This window comes from Crocuta crocuta, unplaced genomic scaffold (assembly GCF_008692635.1).
Source record: "Crocuta crocuta isolate KB4526 unplaced genomic scaffold, BGI_CrCroc_1.0 scaffold130, whole genome shotgun sequence".
Classification (NCBI taxonomy): Eukaryota; Metazoa; Chordata; class Mammalia; order Carnivora; family Hyaenidae; genus Crocuta; species Crocuta crocuta.
In genome coordinates this window covers 16,608,338-16,625,977 of record NW_027527920.1, presented here as the reverse complement: position 1 = coordinate 16,625,977, position 17,640 = coordinate 16,608,338, and the positions used below count along the sequence as shown (strand labels likewise).

The following is a 17,640-nucleotide window of genomic DNA, read 5'->3' as shown; positions in this document are numbered from 1 at the left end:
TGTAAATAGTATTCATGTATGGAAAAAAGACTGTTTTTTTCCCTTTAAAAACATTTTAGTCTGAAATGATTAAGAATTAGAGCCAATTATTGAAATTTCAGATTAATTATATTGATGAATTCTTTTCTGTAGTTATTGCTGAAATAACTACATATCACATATATAATATTTAAGTATAACAAAGAACTAAGTCAGTGAAACATATTTCTATGCATTCACCATATTGATTAACAGGATTTTTCTGATATATTTTACTATTAAAGGAGTAAGAATATGGAAATAGGTGACAGCATTATACTGTAATATTGTTTCAGTGTTATATCAAAAAATACAATAACCCTTCTATTAAACTACTAAGACCATTAACTATTGATGGCTGTTAAAGTTTAATAAAAAGTGATAAGGAAATGTGAAACTCATATGAAATAACATACGTGAAAGGATTTGGAAACTATAAACTACCACCAGAAATAAACCTTTAATAATTGTTATAGGAGCATATAACAATGTGCTTCAGGGTTTTTCTATATCCTTCTTTTTTGACCTAAGAACTCACAGGAAAATGAAATAAATAATAGGTCCAGAAGTAACCTATTGGTACCTAAGAATGCTACTTACAAATAATAGTTGTCAAATGTAAACATAGAAAGGCATACGTATGTATGTTTGTATAAACACACACAAACCAATGATGTCTACAACTTACTTGGAAATGTGTGAGGAAAAGGAACAGTTTGATATATGATATCAAATAGATGTTAATAAAGCAAGTACAGTAAAATGTTAATGGTAGAATCAAGGTGGTAAGTATACAAATACCTGTGGTAAAAATTTTAAAACTCTGTTGAATGTCTGAAAATTTTTATAATAAAATGGTGGAAAAACAACCTTACCTAATATAAATGTCAAGCTCTATAACCAATGAAAAATATCAATCAATACATCTTGCAACTCTGTGCTTGTTACATACTCATTAATAGGATGACAACTACTAATATGCCATGTAACACGAAGATTACAAAGTAAAGGTCGTAAAATTTAAAGTATACATGTATAAGTCTTCAAAATTACACTGGAAATTAAATTTCTAAGTTTTCAAGAGGTTAAATTTGGAAATCAAAGCCAACATGCTTCCTAGAACTGGTATTTTTCTAAAGAAGATCACTTTTCCTACATGGTAAACGTTCCAAAATTATAAATATGAACTGAAAGATCTGAGCATTAAGTAAGATCAATATGGAAGAGGTCAAACTGGACAAAACATACTGAAGTGGTACTTTTTGTGAAGAAAATTAAAATTCAAAAGCAGCTAAAAATGAAAATGATCTCATGAAAATCCCTAAAACAGTGATAATACAGGGGAAAAGTTAATTTTCCCTTATTTGAAACAAAGTTTGTCCTTTCTTAAGTTATCTTAAAGAGATACAACTAAGTGGATCCAGGAGTCAACTCTAAATTACAAGAAAGAACAAAAGCTCTTCAACAGGATAATGTGCCTCTGTTCTTAATAAAAAGTATTAAAACTGCTTATCTAGAATGACACAGAGAAATACAAGATAAAGATACAACAGTTGTATCTTTAGCATTCCAATTTTCAAAGAGAAATAAAAATAAGTATTTACATACCTAATATTATTTTTAAGAATTTTCAGGCAACTGAAGCACTTAAAGGTTGTGTGAGTCTTCTGTTCTTCTTGAACATCTCCTTCATGTTTTCCATAATAAAAGTCATTAACTAACATGATCAATTTTCCTTTCTCTGAATCAACAGTCTTATTTTTATTTGCTGTACTTGAAAATTCTGTTTTAGCCAGTCCTAAAAAATTATTTATCATGTCTGGACAACAGTACTGAAAGAGAAAAAACAGAAATCTTATTTATCCCTTAAAAAAAGAGACATCAAAAAACAATTGTATATTTACAACTAAAGCCAGACCATGTAAAACTACGCTTGGTAAGTATCTGGGAAAATATTCACCAAAAGGTTTTGGTACACACACTCCAAATAACAATAAACACCTATATCTTAATAAACAACAAAAATTTATTAAAGAAAAACTAAAACCAGAAATTGGCTACTGCCCTAACAATTTTTTTCCTTGCAATTTATCTTTTTGGATATATTACTGAATGATAACTTAAATGCTTAACTAAACTAAAACTCATTCAGGGCACATGGTTGTCTTGGTTGGTTGAGCGTCTGACTTTTGATTTCAGCTCTGGTCATGATCTCAAGGTTGTGGGATTGAGCTCTGCTTCAGGCTCCATGCTGGGTGTGGAGTATGCTTAAGATTCATTCTCTCACCCCCTCTCATTCTCCCCCAATCAGTGCTCACTCTCTCTCTCTAAATAAATAAATATATAAATAAATAAACAAACAAACCTTATTCATTTCATATTCATGACAAGATAGAGCACAGAAAGGAAATGCAGATTACATGCCATAATGTAGATGTTTAATTTTCAAGTGATATAGGAAATTTCATAATATCTAGTTAGAGCTAAAAACTGAGTACAACTAACTTGCCATTGCCCAGACTCAAGATGCTAGAAAATGTACGAGGGAAAAAAAAGCAGCAGTAACACGCTGAAATCTAGAATACTTAAATTTTTGAAGGGAAAATTTACTTCCTCATGAGATGAGTAAACTCAAGATGTCACATAAACTGGTTCTAAAGTGGAATATTTTCAAATTTGAGGCTTTCTTTTTCCCAACAAGATTTAACTAATTCATTTATCATACATCATTTTCAGTTGTAGAATTTCTCTAGGGCAGTTTTATTCAAAGTTCAGTTCAAAGAAACCTACATTAGAAAACCTAATGTAGTTGTCAAAATGCTAATTCCAGGGCCCACTTCAGACCTATAAACCACAATGTCTAAATACAGGGCCCAGAAATATGTATTTTTCAACAAGCCACCCAGGCAGCTGGGTTTTATAAAATAAACCAGCTGACTTAAACTCTTCCTAAATGTGTTACTTAATAAATCAATAACAACATTAAAAAGTCTGAAACTCTAGGGGCACCTAGGTGGCTTAGTCGGTTAAGCGTCCGACTTTCGCTTAGGTCATGATCTCGCAGTTCCTGGGTTCGAGCCCCGCGTCGGGCTCCGTGCTGACTGCCGGCTCAGAGCCTGGAGCCTGTTTCACAGTCTGTGTCTCCCTCTCTCTCTGACCCTACTCTGCTCACGCTGTCTCTCTCTCTCTCTCTCTCTCCTAGAAATAAATAAAACATTTAAAAAAAAAAGTCTGAAACTCTAAACACAACTCCATTCCATTTCTAAGATAACATCCATTTCTTCTTCAACCACACTGAAATGTTAAATCATCAGTAAAGTGTTCTGTATCACATGGGAAGCTGATCCAAGACAGGCCTATAACACTTCTTCCAATTACATTTATGTTTTTCATCTGTCAGTTCTGAAACCTTTAAGAAAAAAACACGAAGAAAAAAGTCTAAAATAGATCTACTTTAGATCTAAAAGAAAGGGGGAAAATACTGAATAAAATGGGTCCACAAACAGTGACGAAACTTGTGGTTTAAGAGTTAAGGTTGCATCCATAAGCAAAATTAGGACAAATACATGAGATCCTTAATACTACATGATCCTCTGTAGTCAACCACACAGAATAATAAAGTTGAAATGAAACCACAAAGAAAAGAGGGAAATGAGAAAGATTTTGCTCTATGTTTCGAGATCCTTCTTGTGACACATATCATAGTTAAGAGCTCAACAGTAGGTAAGTCAGACTATTTCTAAGGACTTTTATAAGGCTAAGTTCCTTCTAAAACATACTGGTTTTGAATTTAAGGATAATGAAGAAAAGGATAGTTCAGAGTAAATCCATCATCACTATCAGAAAAATCTCAAAAATGTATCTTACCACAAATGATATGTATCATAGTATCATTTTGATACACAAAACCCCTGACTTTTTCTGCCATTTTACCATAGGAGTAATCTCAAACAATGATAAAAATTATAATGCACAAAAATTATATATACAGAATAGTGTCCCTAATTAGAAATGTGGACAATGATATATATTCAAGCATTAAATCTGCTTTTCAGACTGTAGAAGCTATTGAGTCATATTTGAGATTCAATTCCTTCCTGAAATCTACAAAATAAGTAGTCTATAGTAGAGTGTGCTACAAGGTTATATTTTCAGAAACATCTAATTTGGTACATCTTTATATAAAAGGTAAAGTTACCTTCATTACTCATAAATTATGATATACATAATAGATAATCAACTGTTTCCTGTGCTTCCATTTTTTCTTTTAAATATAAAAGGATCAGATTTTAAAAACAAATATTAAATGTCAAAGTATCTTTTTTTAGTATAGTTATCATATTATGCTACATTAGTTTCATTCACAGTATCTTTTTTTTTTCCATTCATGGTATCTTTTAAGCAATGCTTCAGATCCCTTTTTAAGACAGATGAATGATAAACCACTGAAAACCAAGAATGGACAACCCAGTTCAAAAAATTTAGTAATTTATAGAAAAGCAAAGAATCCCACAGAAAATGTCCAGAGGTCAAAAGGCAAGAAAGCAACTGAAGAAATGAGAATTAGGCTTAGATGTAAGGTTTTATAGGAAGACAGAAAAAGCTATAGATGGCATGACTGAGCTATGGTCCAAGATCACCTGGTCAAGTTTTATTCAGTCCTAAAACCCTTTTGGTTCTACCCTTCACTGCAGGCCTGGGTTATCCCTTATTTTCCTGGGTTGGCCATTCTGCAAATTTTAAACTTTAAGGCCATACACTATAATTTTAAACAGTAGATACCACTTAAACACCATTCTCATCTTCACTCCGCCCAGTGGACAGCTATGTTTGATTGCTTTGTTAGTACCTAAAAATTTATGTAAGATTTTCAGAACAAAGAAGGTTGGATGTTTTTTTAAAATAGCAAAATAGAGAGACACCTGGGTGGCTCAGTCAGTTGAACATCTGACTTCACCTCAGGTCATGATCTCACAGTTTGTAAGTTCGAGCCTCGCATCGGGTTCTGTGCTGACAGCTCAGAGCCTGAAGCCTGCTTCAGATTCTGTGTCTCCTTCTCTCTCTGCCCCTCGCCCGGTCACACTCTGTCTCTCTCTGTCTCTCGGAAGTGAATAAACATTTTTAAAAAATTTTAAATAAAAAAATAAATAGTAAATTAGAAATTCCCATATGATCGCCCTATATAAGTCAACATTTCCCCTTCTACTAGGACTCATTCAAAGCCACAACAACAAATTCTCAAAATTTTACTTTCACTGAAACTAAGAACCATATAAAATCCACAGACTCTACAACATATGACAGCATTACCCAAAGCAGCCAAGATCAGAAGACATGAAGCTGGAAGTAGATCAGAGAAGTCAAAAGGACCCAACAGTGACAGATCACAGAAAGTGTCAGCAAAAATTTACATTCTAGAGGTAAAAAACACATCCTGAAGTGCAAAACTATATCCTTTCTTTGCAAAAACAGGTGCAGAAGCTGGGGCAAGTAGGGTAACAGAAGTCTCTCAGACTTCATTTGGTATAGAAAAGCAGAGAAGGCAATGCTATAAAATCAGACACACAGTCACATTTGCAGGAAACCTTCTACCCAGCAAAGAGTTATGTAAACTGGCTAATTGGATGTGAGATTATCATCGCAACCTGGGCTTCCCTGAAGAAGCCTTGTACAAAAGAGCTAGCCTAAGAAAATCCAACTCGTTCTTCACTACGACAGAAACTTACATTCAAACAAAAATACTTTAAGATAAAAGGAGAAAAATGTACAATTCAGACAAAAATGCCATGGAGCAGATGCTGATGAAAACAGTGGCCAAAAATTTTCCTGCAAATTTTAAAACCTTAATGACATAACTGTGTCTACTTGGAAGACCAAAAAGCAAGAAGAGATGGCAAGACCAAAAAGACATTAAAAAGAGTGGCAAAACTGAGGGAAAAGTAGAGAAATAAAATCAGAGAGATAAAGACTATTTAGAAAAGAGAACAGTGGTGAACAGTCATTGGAAAATAAATATTTTAAAATATTAATCAAGATGCATAGGAGCACATGTACCCCAATGTTCACAGCAACACTTTCAACAATAGCCAAATCACGGAAAGAGCCTAAATGTCCATCAACTGATGAATCGATCAAGATGATGTGGTTTGTCTATACAATGGACTACATGGCAATGAGAAAGAATGAAATCTGGCCATTTACAGCAACGTGGATGGAACTCAAGGGTGTTACACTAAGTAAAATAAGTCAGGGAGAGAAGGACAGATACCATATTTTTTCACTCATATGTGAAACAGAAGAAACTTAACAGTGGACCATGAGGAAGGGGAAGGGGAAAAAACAGATAAGGAGAGGGAAGGAGGCAAACCATAAGAGACTCTTAAATAATGAGAACAAACTGAGGGTTGAGGGAGTTGGGGGAAAGGGGAAAAGAGGTGATGGGTATGAAGGAGGGCAGCTGTTGGAATGAGCACTGGGTGTTATATGGAAACCAACTTGACAATAAACAAACAAAAATAATAAAATAAAATAAAATAAAATAAATAAAATATTAAGCAAGAAAATTCCACTAAAATAAGTTCCCAAATTCCCAACACTAAATCATGTCATTATAACATTATCAGTCTTCCAGGGAAGCCTCGGTGGCTTCAGCTCAGGTCATGATCTCACAGTTTGTGAGTTCGAGCCCCACATCAGGCTCTGTGCTAACAGCTCAGAGCCTGGAGCCTGCTTCTGATTCCGTGTCACCCTCGCTCTCTGCGCCTCTTCCACTCATGTTCTCTCTCTCTCTCACTCAAAAATAAATAAACATTAAAATTATCAGTCTTCCAAAATAAAGAAATTCTATGGACAGCCAGGCAAAAAAAGATCAAATCATTTACAAAGGGCAAAGTAATTCAGGCTTATTCAAGATTTCTCAATAGCAACGTTCAATATTTTAAACTGGAGCCCCACAAACAAGATCCTGAAAGTAGGATCCAACTTACTTTATACCTGGCCAAACTATCTTTTGAGAATGGATATAACCAAACTGTTTTGAACATGAAAGACCTCAAACAATGCTGTTCCCAGGCCATTCTTGAGGAAATTACTAGAGGATGAACTTCAGCCAAACAGACAACTAAAAACATGACAAATAGACCAGCAATCAACACATTTACTGTGAAAAAGGATTAAAACAAATACAGAAATAATGTTAACCAATTCAAATGCAAATGTTATATGCCCTGACAACGAAAAAATTATATAACCAACAAATTAAAACTGGGAGGGGATAAAAGGACAGTAAACATAAGGTCATAGACTGCCTCACATATACCAGCAGTACATCAAATAATATCCATTTAGAACAACCAAATGAAGTAATATAGGTATGAGCAGTTTTAGTAGTGCAAAGATAAATACTCAGAGAGATAATAATGACTAAAATCAGGTAGGAGAGGAGAAGGTAACGATGGGTAGGTTAACAATAGAAAATTTAGTGCTACTTTAACCAACTCTAATTTTACAAAATGGCCAAATAGAAGACTACTAGAATTATATGAGCATTAAATTTACAAGGATAAACAGGAGAAAAGAAATATAGCTTCCCTAAAAACTGAAGCTACAAACATATGAAGCAATCACATAGTGAAAGACTTTAAAAAAAGATAATAAAAAAATGTTACAGAACCAAGACCAAAACGAATATAAGTAAGTTTAATGCAAGTGCCAAAACAAAAGAGATTTCATATAGGATCACAAAGGAAAAATCAACTTTGCTGAAACAGAGAGGCATACAGTGATTCAGAATGGTTGAAAATAAAAGGATAAACAAATACTATACTAGGCAAATGGAAACCATAGGAAAAGAAGAACTGTGACATTAAACATTAAGACAAAACAAGAATANTGGGGGGGAGGGGGGATGGGCATGGAGGAGGACACTTGTGGGGATGAGCACTGAGTGTTATGTGGAAACTAATTTGACAATAAACTATTTGTAAAAAAAAAAAAAAGACAAAACAAGAATATTTTATAAAAATGCTAAAGGACGGTTTTGTAATACAACTGTAAGAGAATCATCCATATCGTAAACAATGGCAACAATCTTAGAACTGCAATATATAGGAGAAAACATTAGTAGTAATGAAAGATATAGATTGACCTGTGGTATTTCTCCATCCATGTAAGATCAAGTACACAACAGGATGGAGTTAACATGACAGAGTAGTATGGGGAACCTGAGTTTGTTTAGTCCCTGAAATGCAGCTAGATCAGCATCAAACCATTTTGAACACCTAGGAAATTGATCTGAGGATTAATGCAATAATCTGCATAATTTGAGCCAGAGAACTTGGCAGTTATGCAGTGAAGAGAGGGGAACTGGGGGAGAGAAAACCCATGGAGCCACGGAGTGTAGGGAGCCATTTTCGCAGAGAGAAGACAGAGAAAGAAAAAAGAGGAGAGTGCAGCACATCAGGATCATGCAAGAAAAGCACCGAGCCACTGTCCAGCGAGACCTTACCCCAGAGAATCAGCATGGACCCAAGCCACCAGGGTCTCTGAAGTGTGGGGTTTTGAAACACAGCACCATCTGAGATAAATCTCTGGAGGATGCCACACCTGACAGACAGACAGCTTAGACACAGACAAAGTAAAGGTAAGGAACAGACAGAAGCTTGAGACAAAGAAAGGGTGCCTGACTGCTTGTGTGTGTGAGGGCACAAAATTTTTGCACCAGAGGCTAGAGGGCTAGGTAAAGCCATTTTCACCTCAAGTGTGCATATGCACACACGTGGAACAACCCCAGTGAGCTAAGCAGTGCCACCAAGTGAAGAACAAAGCTGTTACAACAAGCCATGCCCATCTGCACACTCCAGGCACATCCCCCAGAGGACCAGCACATATTGCTTCCACCTGCTTAGTCTACAGACTACAGTGCATTGCAAAGTTGCAGTTCTAGGGAAAAATGGATATAACTTCATTTGGGTTTCATTCCATTTGCTTGCTGTTTATTTTCTTTGCTTCTTTTTTTTAATGTATTCTCTATTTTCTTTTGGTCTCTTGGATTCAGAAAGAGAAATTATTTTATTTTTTATTCTACTTTATTTTATTTTATACTATTAAATGTCTTAATTAAAAAAAAATTAACGTTTATTTTTGAGGCAGAGTGAGTGAACATGAGCAGGGGAGGGGCAGAGAGAGAGGGGGGGAGGGAGACACAGAATCCGAACCAGGCTCCAGGCTCCGAACTGTCAGCACAGAGCCCAATGTGGGGCTTGAACTCACACATAGACCATGAGACCCTGACCTGAGCTGAAGTCAGATGCTTGACTGTCTGAGCCACCCAGCTGTCCATTTTTTAATTTTTAAATTTACTTTATAAGCTATTTTTTTCCTTTCTCTCTTTTTCTCTTTTCTATCAAGCTTCTCTGAACAAGCAGACTGAAACACACCTAGGATCTAGGCTCCTTTATTTGATTTTTTTAATTTTTAATTTTATTAATTTTTCTCTACCTCCAAAATGACAAGATGGAAGAATTCCCTCCAAAAGAAAAAGGAAGAAATGAAAGCCAGAGATTTAATCAAAACAAGAATAACTAAGATGTCTGAACTAGAATTTAAAACCACAGTTATAGGGGCGCCTAGGTGACTCCAGTTGGTTAAGTGTCCAGCTTTGGCTCACGTCATGATCTCACGGTTCGTGGTTTTGAGCCCCACATCGGGCTCTGTGCTGATAGCTAGCTCAGATCATGGAGCCTGTTTCAGATTCTGTGTCCCCCTCTCTCTCTGATCCTCCCCTGCTCATGCTCTCTTTCTCTCAGAAATAAATAAAACATTAAAAAAAATTTTTTAAGCCACAATTACAAGAATACTACCTGGGGTTGAAAAAAGCATAGAAGACACCAGAGAATCCCTTTCTTTTCTTTTTTTAAAACATTTTTAATAGTTTATTTACTTTTGAGACAGAGAGAGACAGAGCATGAGTGGGGTAGGGGCAGAGAGAGAGGGAGACACAGAATCTGAAACAGACTCCAGGCTCTGAGCTGTCAGCACAGAACCCAATGCGGAACTCGAACTCAGGAACCACATGATCACGACCTGAGCCAAAGTCGGACACTCAACCAACTGAGTCACCCAGGCGCCCCAAGAGAATCCCTTTCTACAAAGATAAAAGAATTAGAATCTAGTCAGGCTGAAATTAAAATGCTGAAAATAAAAATGCATCCAATCTCAAATGGCAGCCATGACAGCAAAGACAGATGAAGCAGAGCAGCAAATCAGTGATACAGAAGATAAAGTTATGGAAAATAACAAAGTAGGGAAAAAAAGAAAACAAAAGGCAAACGATCACAATATAAGACATAGAGAACTCAGTGGCTTATTAAAGAGAAATAACATTCATATCATAGGAGTCTCATAAGATGAAGAGAGACAAAAAGGGGCAGAAAGTTTAAGTGAGCAAATTATACCTGAAAACTTTCCTAATTTGGGGAAGGACACAGACATTAAAATCCAAGAAGCACAGAGAATTCCCATTAGACTCAACAGAAACTGACTATCAACAAGGCACATCTTAGTCAAATTCACAAAATACACAGACAAAGAATCATGAAAGCAGCAAGGGGGAAAAAGTCCTTAACCTACAAGGGAAGAAAGATCAGGTTTGCAGCAGACCAATCCAGAGAAACTTGGCAGGCCAGGAAGGAGTAGTAGGATATATTCAGCATACAGAATCAAAAAACATATGCAGCCAAGAATTCTTTAGCCAGCAAAGCTGTCATTGAGAATAAAAGCAGAGCTAGAGTTTTCCAGACAAACAACAATTAAAGGAGTCTGTGACCACTAGACCAGCACTGCAAGATATTTTAAGGAGGACTCTGAGTAGAGAAAAAACAAAACAAAACAAAACAGACTAAAAGCAAAAAAGACCAGAAAGGACCCAAGAATATCACCAGAAACACCAATTCTATAGCAACACAATGGCACTAAATTCATATCTTTTAATATTCACTCTGAATATAACTGTACTAATGCTCTAATCAAAAGACACAGGATATCAAAATGGATGAAAAAACAAGGTCCGTATATATGCTGACTACAAGACACTCATTTTAGACCTACAGACACATGCAGTCTGGGACGCCTGGGTGGCTCAGTCAGTTAAGCATCTGACTCTTGGTTTCAGCTCAAGTCATGATCTCGTGTTTCTGAGATCAAGCCCTGTGTCATGCTCTACACTGACGGCACAGACAGAGCATGCTTTGGAATCTCCCTCTCCGTCTCTCTCTGCCCCTTCCCCACTCATGCTCTCTCTCACTCAAAATAAATAAACTTTAAAACATTAAAAAAAAAAAAAAAAGACACCTGCAGACTGAAAGTAAGGGGATGGAGAACCAATTACCATGCTAATGGATGTCAAAATAAAGCCTGAGTAGCAATACTTACATCAGACAAATTAAATTTTAAAACAAAGACCATAACAAGAGATGAAGAAGGGCATTATATCATAATTAAGGAGTCTATCCACCCCAAGATCTAACAATTGTAAATATTTATGCCATCAACTTAGAATCATTCAAATACACAAAACAAATAATCATAAACATAAAGAAATTCATTGATAATACCACCATAATAGTAGAGGGGCTTTAACACCCCACTTACAGCAGTGCATAGATCAACTAAGCAGAAAATCAACAAGGAAACAATGCCTTTGGATGACACACTGGACTGAATGGACTTAACAATTATACTGAAAACGTTTCAACCCAACGCAGAATACACATTATTCTTGATGCACATGGAACATTCTCCACAAGAGATCACATACTGGGTCACAAATCAGCCCTTAAAAAGTACAAAAAAGTCAACATCATTTGATGCATATTTTCAGACCACAATGCTATGAAACTTGAAATTAATCACAAGAAAAAATTTGGAAAGACCAAAACTACTTGGATATTAAAGAACATCTGTTAACCAAGAAATTAAAGAGGAAATAAAAAGGTACATGGCAGCCAATGAAAATGAAAACATGACAGTCCAAAACCTTTGGGATGCAGCAAAGGCAGTCACAAAAGGGAAGTATATATCAATCTGGGCCTTCCTATAAGAAGGAAGAAATGTCTCAAAAACACAACCTAACTATACACCTAAAGGAGCTGGAAAAAACATAGCAAATAATGCACAAAACCAGCAGAAGAAAGGAAATAAAGATTAGAGTGGAAATCAATGATTTCTAAATCAAAAAAATAGTACAACATATTAACAAAACTAAGTTGGTTCTTTCAAAGAATTAACAAAATTAACAGACTCCAAGATCTATCAAAAAGAAAAAGAAAGCACCCAAAAATAGAATCACAAATGAGAGGAAAGATCACAACAAATACCATAAAAATACAAACAATAATAAGGGAATATTATGAGCAATTATATGCAAACAAATTGGACAATCTGGAAGAAATGGATAAACTCCTAGAAATATATAAACTATCAAAACTGAAATATGAAGAAGTAAACAATTTGAATAGACCCATAGCCAGTTAAGAAACTGAATCCGTAATCAAATATTTCTAACAAACAAAAGTCCAGGGTCAGATGACTTCCCAGAGGAATTCTACCAAACATTCAAGAAGTGTTAACACCTATTCTTTCAAAGCTGTTCCAAAAACTAAAATGGAAGAAAAACTTCCGAACTCATTCTATGAGGTCAGCATTATTTTGACTCCAAAACCAGACAAAGACCCCAGTAAAAAGGAGAATTACAGACCAATTTCCCTGAAGAACATGGAGGCAAAAATTCTCAACAAGATACTAGCAAACTAAATGCAACAATACATTAAAATAATTAATCACCATAATCAAGTGGGATTATTCCTGGTCTGCAGGAGTGCTTCAATATCCACAAATCAATCAATGTGATACATCACATTAATGAAAGAAAGGATAAAAACCACATGATTCCCTTAATAGATACAGAAAAAGCATCTGACAAAATACAGCATTCTTCTTGATAAAAACTCTCAAGAAAGTAGGGATGGAGGGAACATCTCTCAACATCATAATGTCCATACACGAAAGACCCATATCTAATATCATCCTCACTGAGGAAAACCTGAGAGCACAAGAACATGATAGGGATGTCTGGTCTCACAAGTGTTGTTCAACATCATACTAGAAGTACTAGCCTCAGTAATCACACAACAAAAAGAAAAAAAAAAGGCATCCAAATTGGTAAGGAAGAAGTCAAATTTTCACTTTTCACAGACGGCATGATACTCTACATGGAAAACCACCAAAAAATTGCTAGAACTGATACATGAATTCAGCAAAGCTGCAGGATATACAATCAATGTACAGAAATCAGTTACATTTCTATACACCAATAATGAAGCAACAGAAACAGAAATCAAGGAATCAATACCATTGACAATTGCACCAAAATCCATAAAATACCTAGCAATAAATCTAATCAAACAACTAAAAGATATACATGGAAAGCTATAGAAAGCTTATGAAAGAACTTGAAGAAAACACAAAGAAATGGAAAAATATTCTATTCTCATGGATTGGAAGAACAAATAATTTAAAATGTCAATACCTCCCATAGCAGTCTACACATTGAATGCAATCCTTAACAAAATAATACCAGCATTCTTCACAGAGCTAGCGCAAATAATTATAAATTTGTATGGAACCAGAAAACCCCAAATAGCCAAAGTAATGTTGAAAAAGAAAACCAAAGCTGAAGGCATCCCAATTCTGGACTTCAAGCTATATTACAAAGCAATAATCATCGAGATAGTGTTACTGGCACAAAAACAGACACGTAGATCAATGGAACAGAACAGAAAACCCAGAAATGGACCCAAAAATATAGAGCCAACTAATCTTTGACAAAGCAGTAAGGAATATTCAGTGGTAAAAAGACAGTCTCTTTAGCAAATGGTGTTGGGAAAAATGGACGGCAACATGCAGAAGAGTAAATCTGGACTTTCTTACACCATATACAAAAATCAACTCAAAATGGATGAAAGACCTAAATGTAAGAAAGGAAGCCATCTAAATCCTAGAGAACAAACCAAGCAGAAATCTCTTTGACCTCAGCCACAGCAATTTCTTACTAGACATGTCTCTAGAAGCAAGGGAAACAAAAGCAAAAATGAACTTTGGAGACCTTATCAAGATAAAAGGCTTCTGCACAGCTAAGTAAACAATCAACAAAACTAAAAGGCAACCAACAGAATGAGAGAAGATATTTGCAAATGACATTGTGTGATAAATGGTTAGTATCAAAAAACAATAAAGAATTTCTCAAACTCAACATCCAAAATAAAAGTAGCCCAGTGAAGAATGGACAAACACTTTTCCAAAGACATCCAGATGGCAACCAGACCCATTAAAAGACACTCAATATCACTCATCATCAGGGAAATACAAATCAAAACTACAATGAGATACCACTTCACATCTGTCAGAATGGTTAAATAAACAACTCAAGAAACAAAGATGCTGGTGAGAACGTGGAGAAAGAATACTTTTTTATTGCTGGTAGGAATGCAAACTGGTGCTGCCCCTCTGGAAAACAGTACAGAGGTTCCTCAAAAAATTAAAAATGGAGGTACTCTATGACCAGCAATTGCACTACTAGGTATTTATTCAAAAGATATAAAAATGCTGATTTGAAGGGGATCATGCACCCCAATGTTTATAGTAGCACTATCAACAATAGCCAAATTATGGAAAGAGCCCAAATGTCCAATGACTGACGAATAGACAAAGAAGATGTGGTGGGTCTATGTATATATGGAAAGAGAGAGAGAGAGAGAGAGAGACACACACACACACACACACACACACACACACACACACACACGAATATTACTCGGCACTTCAAAATATTGTTGTTGCCATTTGCAACAACGTGAATGGACCCAGAATGTACTTTGCAAAATGACAGTCAGAGAAAGACAAATATCATAGGATTTCACTTATACGTGGAATTAAAAAAAAAAACAAAACAGATGAACATAGGCGCCCCTGCAAGAATTTTCTAAAGATTAAATAAAATACAGTATTTAAAGTTTAGTAGTCTGGCACATGGTCTCAGATAAACATATTGTTCTTATTATTGTAGGATATTTGCCTTACGTTTTAGATATTCTTTAATGAAAGAGAAAATATTATTTCTGTAGTACCGTCATTCTACTTATCTATAATAGCAAACATTCACTTGCAAAGAATCTAAAAATCACAGTTTTTCAAAATGGAACTCCATGTTGTAATACTAAAACTTCAACTGATATATAAAATGCATAAGCTAGAACACAAAAGAGTCTAGGTAAGTTTTAAATTTCCTTGTTCTAGAGTTGGTGACTATTCTGTCACATTTCTTTATGATATAAACACACATAAGTTTTCTTATTGTATGTTTAACTTAATTCAGTAATACGTCTTAGAGATCATTCCATATCATTATCCATTACAGGTTCCATTCTTTATAAAAGGTTGCATAGTGTCATATTATATGAATATTATATGAAATTTTGGTTGTTTATAATATGAGTAATACACATATTGGATGTAAAGCTACATTTCGGAAAATGGCTACCAATTTTACCAGACACAGAAAGACATATAATATGCTACAATTTATACACAAAATGGAAAGAAAATAAGAACATTTGTGTTTACCTGTATATGTAGAAAGAAAATTAGGAAAAATACAACAACCAACTAATAAAAATTATTTTCTTTGAGAGTCATTCTGGGAACCAGGTTAATAAAAGACAGAGTTAAGAATTTTCACGTGTATGCCTCTGGACACTTATTTATCTTGAATAATATCATTGTATTCCTTAATCAAATAATTAAAGTTAAAGAATTTAGCCCTTTTTTCTTTCCATCCAAAATGCAAACATGAGATACTTGATGTATTTTATGTATAACCAAAAGTACCTGTACAGGTTAATTCTCATATAAGAAGAAAGCACAGAGTGCAATTATCAGGGACTACATTCTGGGAACTGATAGTAGTCACAGACCAAATTCAGTTTTGTATCTGATAAAGAGATTGAACCTGAAATTCTAAAAGAGTTCCCTTATCTTTTTCTACCTTTTTAATAAAATGTCGTATCTTAATAAGAGTTTGTCAATCTCTGAAATAGTGAAGAAGAACTTTCCTTACCTATTTGTTTACGATTGTACCCTTCTCCTTCCTTTCTTTCTTCATATAATCTACATGGACTTTTTTCTTTCTCTTTCCCCCTTTCTGCCATTTCCACAGGGCATGCAAAGAGAATACAGGCTATCTTTTCTCACACAACAGGAGGATACTCTAATATGTACTAAAATATTTCAAGTAAAATGTTACCTACACCTCATATTTCACTTGTACTTTGAAAAATTCTTAAAATTTAATTTCAAGACATTCCTATTCCAATAAAAAGCCTAAATTAATTTAGGACAATTACACAAACTATATTCTGAATATAATTATTTCATATGAAATGTTCCATCATTTGGGGTTTAAGTCTGAGTGTTGAAAATTAAATGTAAAATTCAGATTTTCATGGTGTGATGTGTCATGGACATGTTACCATGGACACAAAAACATGATAACTGAAGAAACTATAAAATGCCTTTTTTTTAAAGTTGAATTATGCCAAATCTACTAAATAAAATATTCTGATTAATAACTTACTTTCATTAAAACTAGAATATAATAAGCATACATTAAAATGTATATAATCTTAATTCTTAAAATTTGATGTTTCAGAGAATATTTAAAAATCTTAAATAGGGGCGCCTGGGTGGCTTAGTCGGTTAAGTGTCCGACTTTCGCTTAGGTCATGATCTCGCGGTTCATGGGTTCGAGCCCCGCGTCGGGCTCTGTGCTGACCGCCAGCTCAGAGCCTGGAGCCTGTTTCAGTCTGTGACTCCCTCTCTCTCTGACCCTCCCCTGCTCACACTGTCTCTCTCTCTCTCCTAGAAATAAATAAAACATTTAAAAAAAATTAAAAAAAAATCTTAAATAAAGATAATCATTAGGAATATAAATCTTTTCAAAAGTTATATGTAAATACCACTATGAGAAGACTTTTTCACCTAAATATCTGGACAAAGTATTATTTACTATAAATCAATATTTTAGGGATTTGCAAACCTTTTTAAAATTAAATTTTGAAAAAGTTTTACCTTCATGTGATTTTTCAAAGGCTCCAAAAGATTAAAATGAATATTGCACTTTGGACAAGCTCTTGGAAAAGGTGTTCCATTTTTAGATTGATTTGATGAGGTATTTGTACCTAAAATAAATTTCCAAAACATATGTAATTCAAAATTCATCTTTTATAACTTTAAGTAACGACTAATAAGAGTTAGTAAATTTATAATTTCTAAAATTTATGTATAAATACTATAATTTCTTTTTTATATTCCACATTTCGCATTTACCTTTTGATGATATAGCCTGGGGAGATGTCACTGAAAGAGATTTAACTGAAGGAAATACAGCTGAAGAATTTATTCCAGAAACACCATCACTGGGCTTAGGCTTTTTTGGATTAATGCTGTTTACTTCAGAAGTAGAAGGACGTTTTGATAAAAATGAACTTTCATTCATACCTACAATGAATT

At 34.6% G+C, this 17,640-nt stretch overlaps 1 protein-coding gene across 7 annotated transcripts in view; it reads right to left on the bottom strand.

Moving 5' to 3' along the window:
* Positions 1–17,640, bottom strand: part of ZNF280D (zinc finger protein 280D) — a 135,045-nt gene that overhangs the window by 72,090 nt on the left and 45,315 nt on the right. For all 7 annotated transcript variants that reach the window (XM_077748128.1, XM_077748116.1, XM_077748122.1 and 4 more), the window contains 3 exons: positions 17,458–17,628; positions 17,200–17,309; positions 1,627–1,850 (listed from right to left, as the gene is read on the bottom strand). In XM_077748128.1, the coding sequence (XP_077604254.1) occupies positions 1,627–1,850; positions 17,200–17,309; positions 17,458–17,628 (505 nt within the window). The remainder of the gene's footprint in view (positions 1–1,626; positions 1,851–17,199; positions 17,310–17,457; positions 17,629–17,640) is intronic.